The following is a 14,051-nucleotide window of genomic DNA, read 5'->3' as shown; positions in this document are numbered from 1 at the left end:
TCTGTAGCATAAATACCCTCTACCTCTGTCTCTGTAAGTCAGTAGTATAAAGACCCTCTACCTCTGTCTCTGTAACTCAGTAGCATAAAGACACTCTACCTCTGTCTCTGTAAATCAGTAGTATAAAGACCCTCTACCTCTGTCTCTGTAACTCAGTAGTATAAATACACTCTGTCTCTGTGAGCCAGCATAAAGACCCTCTACCTATGTCTCTGTAACTCAGTAGCATAAAGATACTCTACCTCTGTCTCTGTAAGTCAGTAGTATAAAGACCCTCTACCTTTGTCTCTGTAACTCAGTAGTATAAATACACTCTGTCTCTGTGAGCCAGCATAAAGACCCTCTACCTATGTCTCTGTAACTCAGTAGCATAAAGACCCTCTACCTCTGTCTCTGTAACTCAGTAGCATAAAGACCCTCTACCTCTGTCTCTGTAACTCTGTAGCATAAAGACACTCTACCTCTGTCTCTGTAACTCAGTAGCATAAAGACACTCTACCTCTGTCTCTGTAAATCAGTAGCATAAAGATACTCTACCTCTGTCTCTGTAAGTCAGTAGTATAAAGACCCTCTACCTCTGTCTCTGTAACTCAGTAGCATAAATACCCTCTACCTATGTCTCTGTAACTCAGTAGCATAAAGACCCTCTACCTCTGTCTCTGTAACTCAGTAGCATAAAGACCCTCTACCTCTGTCTCTGTAACTCTGTAGCATAAAGACACTCTACCTCTATCTCTGTAACTCAGTAGCATAAAGACACTGTACCTCTGTCTCTGTAAATCAGTAGCATAAAGATACTCTACCTCTGTCTCTGTAAGTCAGTAGTATAAAGACACTCTACCTCTGTCTCTGTAACTCAGTAGCATAAAGACACTCTGTCTCTGTAACTATGTAGCATAAAGACACTCTGTCTCTGTAACTCAGTAGCATAAAGACACTCTACCCCTGTCTCTGTAACTCAGTAGCATAAAGACGCTCTACCTCTGTCTCTGTAAGTCAGTAGCATAAAGACACTCTACCTCTGTCTCTGTAAGTCAGTAGTATAAAGACACTCTACCTCTGTCTCTGTAAGTCAGTAGCATAAAGACACTCTACCTCTGTCTCTGTAAGTCAGTAGTATAAAGACACTGTACCTCTGTCTCTGTAACTCAGTAGCATAAAGCCACTCTGTCTCTGTCTCTGTAACTCAGTAGCATAAAGACACTCTACCTCTGTCTCTGTAACTCAGTAGCATAAAGACACTCTACCTCTGTCTCTGTAAGTCAGTAGTATAAATACACTGTACCTCTGTCTCTGTAAGTCAGTAGCATAAAGACACTCTACCTCTGTCTCTGTAAGTCAGTAGCATAAAGACACTCTACCTCTGTCTCTGTAACTCAGTAGCATAAAGACACTCTACCTCTGTCTCTGTAACTATGTAGCATAAAGACACTCTACCCCTGTCTCTGTAACTCAGTAGCATAAAGACACTCTACCTCTGTCTCTGTAAATCAGTAGCATAAAGACACTCTACCTCTGTAACTCAGTAGCATAAAGACACTCTACCTCTGTCTCTGTAACTCAGTAGCATAAAGATACTCTACCTCTGTCTCTGTAACTATGTAGCATAAAGACACTCTACCCCTGTCTCTGTAACTCAGCAGCATAAAGACGCTCTACCTCTGTAAGTCAGTAGTATAAAGACACTACCTCTGTCTCTGTAAGTCAGTAGTATAAAGACACTGTACCTCTGTCTCTGTAAGTCAGTAGTATAAAGACACTCTTCCTCTGTCTCTGTAAGTCAGTAGCATAAAGACACTACCTCTGTGTCTGTAACTCTGTAGCATAAATACCCTCTACCTCTGTCTCTGTAAGTCAGTAGCATAAAGACACTCTATCTCTGTCTCTGTAACTCAGTAGCATAAAGACACTCTGTCTCTGTCTCTGTAACTCAGTAGCATAACAATACTGTCTATGTAAGTCAGTAGCATAAAGACACTATACCTCTGTGTCTGTAACTCTGTAGCATAAATACCCTCTACCTCTGTCTCTGTAAGTCAGTAGCATAAAGACACTCTATCTCTGTCTCTGTAACTCAGTAGCATAAAGACACTCTGTCTCTGTCACTCAGTAGCATAACAATACTGTCTATGTAAGTCAGTAGCATAAAGACCCTCTACCTCTGTGTCTGTAACTCTGTAGCATAAATACCCTCTATCTCTGTCTCTGTAACTCAGTAGCATAAAGACCCTCTACCTCTGTCTCTGTAACTCAGTAGCATAAAGACACTCTGTCTCTGTCTCTGTAAGTCAGTAGCATAAAGACACTCTACCTCTGTCTCTGTAAGTCAGTAGCATAAAGACACTCTACCTCTGTCTCTGTAACTCAGTAGCATAAAGCCACTCTGTCTCTGTCTCTGTAAGTCAGTAGTATAAAGACACTCTACCTCTGTCTCTGTAACTCAGTAGCATAAAGATACTGTACCTCTGTCTCTGTAAGTCAGTAGCATAAATACCCTCTACCTCTGTAAGTCAGTAGCATAAAGACACTCTACCTCTGTCTCTGTAACTATGTAGCATAAAGACACTCTACCCCTGTCTCTGTAACTCAGTAGCATAAAGACACTCTACCTCTGTCTCTGTAAATCAGTAGCATAAAGACACTCTACCTCTGTCTCTGTAACTCAGTAGCATAAAGATACTCTACCTCTGTCTCTGTAACTATGTAGCATAAAGACACTCTACCCCTGTCTCTGTAACTCAGTAGCATAAAGACACTCTACCTCTGTCTCTGTAAATCAGTAGCATAAAGACACTCTACCCCTGTCTCTGTAAATCAGTAGCATAAAGATACTCTACCTCTGTCTCTGTTAGTCAGTAGTATAAAGACACTCTGTCTCTGTAACTCAGTAGCATAAAGACACTCTGTCTCTGTAACTCAGTAGCATAAAGACACTCTACCCCTGTCTCTGTAACTCAGTAGCATAAAGACACTCTACCTCTGTAACTCAGTAGCATAAAGACGCTCTACCTCTGTCTCTGTAAGTCAGTAGTATAAAGACACTCTACCTCTGTCTCTGTAAGTCAGTAGTATAAAGACACTCTACCTCTGTCTCTGTAAGTCAGTAGCATAAAGACACTCTACCTCTGTCTCTGTAAGTCAGTAGTATAAAGACACTGTACCTCTGTCTCTGTAACTCAGTAGCATAAAGCCACTCTGTCTCTGTCTCTGTAACTCAGTAGCATAAAGACACTCTACCTCTGTCTCTGTAACTATGTAGCATAAAGACACTCTACCCCTGTCTCTGTAACTCAGTAGCATAAAGACACTCTACCTCTGTCTCTGTAAATCAGTAGCATAAAGACACTCTACCTCTGTAACTCAGTAGCATAAAGACACTCTACCTCTGTCTCTGTAACTCAGTAGCATAAAGATACTCTACCTCTGTCTCTGTAACTATGTAGCATAAAGACACTCTACCCCTGTCTCTGTAACTCAGCAGCATAAAGACGCTCTACCTCTGTAAGTCAGTAGTATAAAGACACTCTACCTCTGTCTCTGTAAGTCAGTAGTATAAAGACACTGTACCTCTGTCTCTGTAAGTCAGTAGTATAAAGACACTCTTCCTCTGTCTCTGTAAGTCAGTAGCATAAAGACACTACCTCTGTGTCTGTAACTCTGTAGCATAAATACCCTCTACCTCTGTCTCTGTAAGTCAGTAGCATAAAGACACTCTATCTCTGTCTCTGTAACTCAGTAGCATAAAGACACTCTGTCTCTGTCTCTGTAACTCAGTAGCATAACAATACTGTCTATGTAAGTCAGTAGCATAAAGACACTATACCTCTGTGTCTGTAACTCTGTAGCATAAATACCCTCTACCTCTGTAAGTCAGTAGCATAAAGACACTCTATCTCTGTCTCTGTAACTCAGTAGCATAAAGACACTCTGTCTCTGTCACTCAGTAGCATAACAATACTGTCTATGTAAGTCAGTAGCATAAAGACACTCTACCTCTGTGTCTGTAACTCTGTAGCATAAATACCCTCTATCTCTGTCTCTGTAACTCAGTAGCATAAAGACCCTCTACCTCTGTCTCTGTAACTCAGTAGCATAAAGACACTCTGTCTCTGTCTCTGTAAGTCAGTAGCATAAAGACACTCTACCTCTGTCTCTGTAAGTCAGTAGCATAAAGACACTCTACCTCTGTCTCTGTAACTCAGTAGCATAAAGCCACTCTGTCTCTGTCTCTGTAAGTCAGTAGTATAAAGACACTCTACCTCTGTCTCTGTAACTCAGTAGCATAAAGATACTGTACCTCTGTCTCTGTAAGTCAGTAGCATAAATACCCTCTACCTCTGTAAGTCAGTAGCATAAAGACACTCTACCTCTGTCTCTGTAACTATGTAGCATAAAGACACTCTACCCCTGTCTCTGTAACTCAGTAGCATAAAGACACTCTACCTCTGTCTCTGTAAATCAGTAGCATAAAGACACTCTACCTCTGTCTCTGTAACTCAGTAGCATAAAGATACTCTACCTCTGTCTCTGTAACTATGTAGCATAAAGACACTCTACCCCTGTCTCTGTAACTCAGCAGCATAAAGACGCTCTACCTCTGTAAGTCAGTAGTATAAAGACACTCTACCTCTGTCTCTGTAAGTCAGTAGTATAAAGACACTGTACCTCTGTCTCTGTAAGTCAGTAGTATAAAGACACTCTTCCTCTGTCTCTGTAAGTCAGTAGCATAAAGACACTACCTCTGTGTCTGTAACTCTGTAGCATAAATACCCTCTACCTCTGTCTCTGTAAGTCAGTAGCATAAAGACACTCTATCTCTGTCTCTGTAACTCAGTAGCATAAAGACACTCTGTCTCTGTAACTCAGTAGCATAACAATACTGTCTATGTAAGTCAGTAGCATAAAGACACTATACCTCTGTGTCTGTAACTCTGTAGCATAAATACCCTCTACCTCTGTCTCTGTAAGTCAGTAGCATAAAGACACTCTACCTCTGTCTCTGTAACTCAGTAGCATAAAGACACTCTGTCTCTGTCTCTGTAAGTCAGTAGCATAAAGACACTCTACCTCTGTCTCTGTAACTCAGTAGCATAAAGACACTCTACCTCTGTCTCTGTAACTCAGTAGCATAAAGCCTCTCTGTCTCTGTAAGTCAGTAGTATAAAGACACTCTACCTCTGTCTCTGTAACTCAGTAGCATAAAGATACTGTACCTCTGTCTCTGTAAGTCAGTAGCATAAATACCCTCTACCTCTGTAAGTCAGTAGCATAAAGACACTCTACCTCTGTCTCTGTAACTATGTAGCATAAAGACACTCTACCCCTGTCTCTGTAACTCAGTAGCATAAAGACACTCTACCTCTGTCTCTGTAACTCAGTAGCATAAAGATACTCTACCTCTGTCTCTGTAACTATGTAGCATAAAGACACTCTACCCCTGTCTCTGTAACTCAGCAGCATAAAGACGCTCTACCTCTGTAAGTCAGTAGTATAAAGACACTCTACCTCTGTCTCTGTAAGTCAGTAGTATAAAGACACTGTACCTCTGTCTCTGTAAGTCAGTAGTATAAAGACACTCTTCCTCTGTCTCTGTAAGTCAGTAGCATAAAGACACTACCTCTGTGTCTGTAACTCTGTAGCATAAATACCCTCTACCTCTGTCTCTGTAAGTCAGTAGCATAAAGACACTCTATCTCTGTCTCTGTAACTCAGTAGCATAAAGACACTCTGTCTCTCAGTAGCATAACAATACTGTCTATGTAAGTCAGTAGCATAAAGACACTCTACCTCTGTGTCTGTAACTCTGTAGCATAAATACCCTCTATCTCTGTCTCTGTAACTCAGTAGCATAAAGACCCTCTACCTCTGTCTCTGTAACTCAGTAGCATAAAGACACTCTGTCTCTGTCTCTGTAAGTCAGTAGCATAAAGACACTCTACCTCTGTCTCTGTAAGTCAGTAGCATAAAGACACTCTACCTCTGTCTCTGTAACTCAGTAGCATAAAGCCACTCTGTCTCTGTTTCTGTAAGTCAGTAGTATAAAGACACTCTACCTCTGTCTCTGTAACTCACTAGCATAAAGATACTGTACCTCTGTCTCTGTAAGTCAGTAGCATAAATACCCTCTACCTCTGTAAGTCAGTAGCATAAAGACACTCTACCTCTGTCTCTGTAACTATGTAGCATAAAGACACTCTACCCCTGTCTCTGTAACTCAGTAGCATAAAGACCCTCTACCTCTGTCTCTGTAACTCAGTAGCATAAAGACACTCTACCTCTGTCTCTGTAACTCAGTAGCATAAAGACACTCTACCTCTGTCTCTGTAACTCATTAGCATAAAGACACTCTACCTCTGTCTCTGTAACTCAGTAGCATAAAGATACTCTACCTCTGTCTCTGTAACTATGTAGCATAAAGACACTCTACCCCTGTCTCTGTAACTCAGCAGCATAAAGACGCTCTACCTCTGTAAGTCAGTAGTATAAAGACACTCTACCTCTGTCTCTGTAAGTCAGTAGTATAAAGACACTGTACCTCTGTCTCTGTAAGTCAGTAGTATAAAGACACTCTACCTCTGTCTCTGTAAGTCAGTAGTATAAAGACACTGTACCTCTGTCTCTGTAAGTCAGTAGTATAAAGACACTCTTCCTCTGTCTCTGTAAGTCAGTAGCATAAAGACACTACCTCTGTGTCTGTAACTCAGTAGCATAAATACCCTCTACCTCTGTCTCTGTAAGTCAGTAGCATAAAGACACTCTATCTCTGTCTCTGTAACTCAGTAGCATAAAGACACTCTGTCTCTGTCTCTGTAACTCAGTAGCATAACAATACTGTCTATGTAAGTCAGTAGCATAAAGACACTATACCTCTGTGTCTGTAACTCTGTAGCATAAATACCCTCTACCTCTGTCTCTGTAAGTCAGTAGCATAAAGACACTCTATCTCTGTCTCTGTAACTCAGTAGCATAAAGATACTCTACCTCTGTCTCTGTAACTATGTAGCATAAAGACACTCTACCCTGTCTCTGTAACTCAGCTAGCATAAAGACACTCTACCTCTGTCTCTGTAAGTCAGTAGCTATAAAGACACTCTACCTCTGTCTCTGTAACTCAGTAGCTATAAAGACACTCTACCTCTGTCTCTGTAACTCAGTAGCTATAAAGATACTCTTACCTCTGTCTCTGTAAGTCATGTAGCATAAAGACACTCTACCCCTGTCTCTGTAACTCATGCTAGCATAAAGACGCCTCTACCTCTCTGTAAGTCAGTAGCTATAAAGACACTCTATCCTCTGTCTCTGTAAGTCAGTAGCTATAAAGACACTCTGTACTCTGTCTCTGTAAGTCAGTAGCTATAAGACACTCTTCCTCTGTCTCTGTAAGTCAGTAGCATAAAGACACTATACCTCTGTGTCTGTAACTCTGTAGCATAAATACCCTCTACCTCTGTCTCTGTAAGTCAGTAGCATAAAGACACTCTATCTCTGTCTCTGTAACTCAGTAGCATAAAGACACTCTGTCTCTGTCACTCAGTAGCATAACAATACTGTCTATGTAAGTCAGTAGCATAAAGACACTCTACCTCTGTGTCTGTAACTCTGTAGCATAAATACCCTCTATCTCTGTCTCTGTAACTCAGTAGCATAAAGACCCTCTACCTCTGTCTCTGTAACTCAGTAGCATAAAGACACTCTGTCTCTGTCTCTGTAAGTCAGTAGCATAAAGACACTCTACCTCTGTCTCTGTAAGTCAGTAGCATAAAGACACTCTACCTCTGTCTCTGTAACTCAGTAGCATAAAGCCACTCTGTCTCTGTCTCTGTAAGTCAGTAGTATAAAGACACTCTACCTCTGTCTCTGTAACTCAGTAGCATAAAGATACTGTACCTCTGTCTCTGTAAGTCAGTAGCATAAATACCCTCTACCTCTGTAAGTCAGTAGCATAAAGACACTCTACCTCTGTCTCTGTAACTATGTAGCATAAAGACACTCTACCCCTGTCTCTGTAACTCAGTAGCATAAAGACACTCTACCTCTGTCTCTGTAAATCAGTAGCATAAAGACACTCTACCTCTGTCTCTGTAACTCAGTAGCATAAAGATACTCTACCTCTGTCTCTGTAACTATGTAGCATAAAGACACTCTACCCCTGTCTCTGTAACTCAGCAGCATAAAGACGCTCTACCTCTGTAAGTCAGTAGTATAAAGACACTCTACCTCTGTCTCTGTAAGTCAGTAGTATAAAGACACTGTACCTCTGTCTCTGTAAGTCAGTAGTATAAAGACACTCTTCCTCTGTCTCTGTAAGTCAGTAGCATAAAGACACTACCTCTGTGTCTGTAACTCTGTAGCATAAATACCCTCTACCTCTGTCGCTGTAAGTCAGTAGCATAAAGACACTCTATCTCTGTCTCTGTAACTCAGTAGCATAAAGACACTCTGTCTCTGTAACTCAGTAGCATAACAATACTGTCTATGTAAGTCAGTAGCATAAAGACACTATACCTCTGTGTCTGTAACTCTGTAGCATAAATACCCTCTACCTCTGTCTCTGTAAGTCAGTAGCATAAAGACACTCTATCTCTGTCTCTGTAACTCAGTAGCATAAAGACACTCTGTCTCTGTCTCTGTAAGTCAGTAGCATAAAGACACTCTACCTCTGTCTCTGTAACTCAGTAGCATAAAGACACTCTACCTCTGTCTCTGTAACTCAGTAGCATAAAGCCTCTCTGTCTCTGTAAGTCAGTAGTATAAAGACACTCTACCTCTGTCTCTGTAACTCAGTAGCATAAAGATACTGTACCTCTGTCTCTGTAAGTCAGTAGCATAAATACCCTCTACCTCTGTAAGTCAGTAGCATAAAGACACTCTACCTCTGTCTCTGTAACTATGTAGCATAAAGACACTCTACCCCTGTCTCTGTAACTCAGTAGCATAAAGACACTCTACCTCTGTCTCTGTAACTCAGTAGCATAAAGATACTCTACCTCTGTCTCTGTAACTATGTAGCATAAAGACACTCTACCCCTGTCTCTGTAACTCAGCAGCATAAAGACGCTCTACCTCTGTAAGTCAGTAGTATAAAGACACTCTACCTCTGTCTCTGTAAGTCAGTAGTATAAAGACACTGTACCTCTGTCTCTGTAAGTCAGTAGTATAAAGACACTCTTCCTCTGTCTCTGTAAGTCAGTAGCATAAAGACACTACCTCTGTGTCTGTAACTCTGTAGCATAAATACCCTCTACCTCTGTCTCTGTAAGTCAGTAGCATAAAGACACTCTATCTCTGTCTCTGTAACTCAGTAGCATAAAGACACTCTGTCTCTCAGTAGCATAACAATACTGTCTATGTAAGTCAGTAGCATAAAGACACTCTACCTCTGTGTCTGTAACTCTGTAGCATAAATACCCTCTATCTCTGTCTCTGTAACTCAGTAGCATAAAGACCCTCTACCTCTGTCTCTGTAACTCAGTAGCATAAAGACACTCTGTCTCTGTCTCTGTAAGTCAGTAGCATAAAGACACTCTACCTCTGTCTCTGTAAGTCAGTAGCATAAAGACACTCTACCTCTGTCTCTGTAACTCAGTAGCATAAAGCCACTCTGTCTCTGTTTCTGTAAGTCAGTAGTATAAAGACACTCTACCTCTGTCTCTGTAACTCAGTAGCATAAAGATACTGTACCTCTGTCTCTGTAAGTCAGTAGCATAAATACCCTCTACCTCTGTAAGTCAGTAGCATAAAGACACTCTACCTCTGTCTCTGTAACTATGTAGCATAAAGACACTCTACCCCTGTCTCTGTAACTCAGTAGCATAAAGACACTCTACCTCTGTCTCTGTAAATCAGTAGCATAAAGACACTCTACCTCTGTCTCTGTAACTCAGTAGCATAAAGACACTCTACCTCTGTCTCTGTAACTCAGTAGCATAAAGACACTCTACCTCTGTCTCTGTAACTCAGTAGCATAAAGATACTCTACCTCTGTCTCTGTAACTATGTAGCATAAAGACACTCTACCCCTGTCTCTGTAACTCAGCAGCATAAAGACGCTCTACCTCTGTAAGTCAGTAGTATAAAGACACTCTACCTCTGTCTCTGTAAGTCAGTAGTATAAAGACACTGTACCTCTGTCTCTGTAAGTCAGTAGTATAAAGACACTCTACCTCTGTCTCTGTAAGTCAGTAGTATAAAGACACTGTACCTCTGTCTCTGTAAGTCAGTAGTATAAAGACACTCTTCCTCTGTCTCTGTAAGTCAGTAGCATAAAGACACTACCTCTGTGTCTGTAACTCAGTAGCATAAATACCCTCTACCTCTGTCGCTGTAAGTCAGTAGCATAAAGACACTCTATCTCTGTCTCTGTAACTCAGTAGCATAAAGACACTCTGTCTCTGTCTCTGTAACTCAGTAGCATAACAATACTGTCTATGTAAGTCAGTAGCATAAAGACACTATACCTCTGTGTCTGTAACTCTGTAGCATAAATACCCTCTACCTCTGTCTCTGTAAGTCAGTAGCATAAAGACACTCTATCTCTGTCTCTGTAACTCAGTAGCATAAAGACACTCTGTCTCTGTCACTCAGTAGCTTAACAATACTGTCTATGTAAGTCAGTAGCATAAAGACACTCTACCTCTGTGTCTGTAACTCTGTAGCATAAATACCCTCTATCTCTGTCTCTGTAACTCAGTAGCATAAAGACCCTCTACCTCTGTCTCTGTAACTCAGTAGCATAAAGACACTCTGTCTCTTTCTCTGTAAGTCAGTAGCATAAAGACACTCTACCTATGTGTCTGTAACTCAGTAGCATAAAGACACTCTACCTCTGTCTCTGTTTTTTTCCCCATCATAGCTCCTGGCAAAGAAAGTGTTCACCCTGTACTCCCTGGCAGTGCAGCAGCTGTCTCAACAGGACCACTATGATTTTGGCCTGCGTAGTCTCACCTCCATGCTCCGCTATGCTGGAACGAAGCGGCGCTCTTGCCCCAACGTTCCCGATGAAGAAGTGAGTCTCTTTCTCTCGTGCTCTCTCGCTCGCTCTCTTATGTGCACCAAACCAATCGACTGGGAACAGGTTTTGCTTACTATAATCATTTGTGTTGTTCATACTAGTGTTTAACAGATCCCTCCTTTATGCACTTCCAGTGTAAGTGAAAGCTGATAATATCTATAGTCCTTATTCAAAGGTTTCTATAAAGCTACAGTGAGGCTGGGTTAGTCGAATCAAGTAGATATCCCTCACTGTTAAAGTGACTGTGCGGCTCTATTTCTGAGCTGGGCTTTGAGAGAGTAACGGAGCCGGTCCCGAACCAGACAAGCATTCTAATTGTATTCATACTAATACTTAGAATGTAACTTGCACGCGAATATCAAGCAGTTGCTATGACATGCATGAGCTTGAATGTGAACCCAAGCTGTGCTGTCATCTCTCCTTTTGGCATCCTGTCTAAATGATAGGATGCTAGGAAACCAGCTCCTATAACTTTAGCTAAACTAACTACTGTCCTTTCCTTTCAAATAAACTAAGGAATGTAAATGTGAGTGGATCTGCCTTTGTATCTCTGTTCTCAGATCCTGCTGATGGCTATGAAGGACATGAACATCGCTAAGCTGACCTCTGCTGACGTGCCACTGTTGAACGGGATCACCCAGGACTTGTTCCCTGCTGTGGAAATACCCATTATAGACTATGGCAAGGTAAGTCAGCTGTTGACATCGGAACCAGCAGAAAGCTTGTGTTTTGTTTTGTTTGCTATATGACAGTGTCCCTTCTTCTTTGATTAAAAAATTACCAACAAGGTTTTTATTTCTTATCTGTTCAGCAATTTAACTATAGTTCACTTGCCCTAGAAGTTGTCCTGACTAAAATCAGTCTGTCAGTTCCTCGTAATATTAATTGTAGCATACATAAAATGTGTTTACCAACATCGATGCCACCATTGTCTCTGCAACTTTGTCTATCTGTCTTTTCAATTCAATTCAGTTTATTTTTTATAGCCCAATATCACAAATTACGAATTTGCCTCAGAGGGCTTTACAATCTGTACACATACGACATCCCTGACCCAGGACCTCACATCGAATCAGGAAAAACTCCCAAACAATAGAAAAAAACTTTCACAGGGGAAAAAGGGAAGAAACCTTCAGGAGAGCAGCAGATGGACAGAAGCAATAGATGTCATGTGTACAGATTGACAGCATTACAGAGTTATATAAAACATTCAATGAATATGACAGAAATGTATGAATAATTAGTAGTAGGCATGGACCACGATCCAGACTGCCACAATCCATGAAACAGAAGGAGGAAGAGGAGGGGGGGCGGGGAGGGGCGGGGAGGGGCGCATCAGCACGGGCCAAGGCAGGAGGCCGGCTCACCAGGCAGGAGGCATCAGACACAGCCAGGTCCAATGGACCCTATGAGACGTGAAGTCACAAAGACTCCGGGGAGGAAGCAGAGTTAATAAGGTGCAATGGAGAGATGTAAATTCATCCATAAGCAGAGAGAGAAGAGGAGAGAGGTGCTCAGTGTATCCTAAAACATCCCCCAGCAGCCTATAAGCCTATAGCAGCATATCTATGGGCTGGACCAGGGCAAACCTGATTCAGCCCTAACTATAAGCACTATTAAAGAGGAAAGTCTTAAGTCTGGAATATGTTGGAGCGCATAAAGGTTATTTTTATAATAATGTGTATTTTTACATGTGTTTATGTGTGGATGATTCTAAATTTAATGCATAATTATTTTTCTTATCTTGTTGTCTGACAAGCACAGCCACATGTATAACAAAAAATAATACCAATTTAATTCAACTTGACCCCAGTACGTCGGGGTCAAATACTGGTGTCTGTATCTTCAGAATGTCCCTCAGGGTTTCACCATCACTGACTATCTGTCATTTTGTTGCAGTTGAAGGAGACTATAGAGGTGGAGCTTCGTCGGAGCGGTTTGCAGATGACTCCTTTTACCATTGCCAAAGTCATCCAACTTTATGAGACCAAGAATTCTCGACACTCCTCCATGCTGGTGGGCAAGACAGGCAGTGCTAAGAGTGTTACCTGGAGGACTCTGCAGATTGTCCTCAGTTCCCTGCACCGCAAGGGAGAGCCTGGCTTCTGCCTGGTCCAGGTGGGTGTGGAAGGAAAATAATACTGAAAAGTATTGGCTCATACTGTTGCTTTTAAACAAAAGGAATGTTCTTGCGTCACAAAAAGGGGCACTAGTTTATTCTTCTAGTAAAACAGTCAGAATCTTCTTACTACTGTCTCTGTCCTTACTTATTACTTCTCATCCTGATTTCTTTCTTCTTATTTACAAATGTTGTATTCTTATTTTTTACTTACTAAAATCAATGTACAGTATGTGTTTGTAAACTCCTTGCTCTAATCAGAACGGGGGCTAAAACCGATTCCACAATTAACAAAAAATGCATGTGCTCTTCAAAAAGCTACTGTTTTTATGTGTTCTCATCACTTTAAGCTTTGTAGCTGACAAACCGACGTCACTAATTATGATCTGTCATTAAAATGCATCTATTAATGCAATAATGTTCTCTTCCATGCCTTGGACCCTGTGGTACAACAGGATTATCCTCTGAACCCCAAGGCAATGAGTCTGGGAGAGCTGTATGGAGAAAATGACCTCTCCACCAATGAGTGGTCTGACGGAGTGCTGTCTTCCCTCATGAGATCAGCCTGCGCAGGTGCACTAAAAACACCCTGCTGTGAATAAGTGGCCATATCCGTCCCATTTCTAACAGAGTATTCATACAGGTTTTATTTTTATAGATGTATTTATTTAGAATTTGCTTCTTAACGTAGTATTAGTATTAGTAAACAGTGAAATGTTACAGCAAGCCTGAGATGACAGCCTTTCACTTAGTAAGCAGTTGCTTCAGACAGTACATTTAAAATTGTCATTCTAAACACATTTTCTATGTTTTACTACGCATACTCATCGTCATGGAGCACAGGGAAGTTTTATGTTGCAGTTAATGCCCTTTTTATCAATCTTACCTAAGATTTACTGAATTGCAAACAGGTATGGGCAC

General features: G+C 41.2%; 1 protein-coding gene across 1 annotated transcript in view; it reads left to right on the top strand.

Moving 5' to 3' along the window:
- The window catches only part of dnah2 (dynein, axonemal, heavy chain 2), a 64,358-nt gene that overhangs the window by 27,402 nt on the left and 22,905 nt on the right, over positions 1-14,051 (top strand). The window contains exons 39-42 of the mRNA XM_034560743.1: positions 10,853-11,005; positions 11,572-11,697; positions 12,911-13,129; positions 13,586-13,703. Of these exons, the coding sequence (XP_034416634.1) occupies positions 10,853-11,005; positions 11,572-11,697; positions 12,911-13,129; positions 13,586-13,703 (616 nt within the window). The remainder of the gene's footprint in view (positions 1-10,852; positions 11,006-11,571; positions 11,698-12,910; positions 13,130-13,585; positions 13,704-14,051) is intronic.

This window comes from Cyclopterus lumpus, chromosome 20 (genome assembly GCF_009769545.1).
Source record: "Cyclopterus lumpus isolate fCycLum1 chromosome 20, fCycLum1.pri, whole genome shotgun sequence".
NCBI lineage: Eukaryota > Metazoa > Chordata > Actinopteri > Perciformes > Cyclopteridae > Cyclopterus > Cyclopterus lumpus.
Note: the sequence above shows the minus strand (reverse complement) of the source record. Positions and strands in the feature narration are given on the sequence as shown.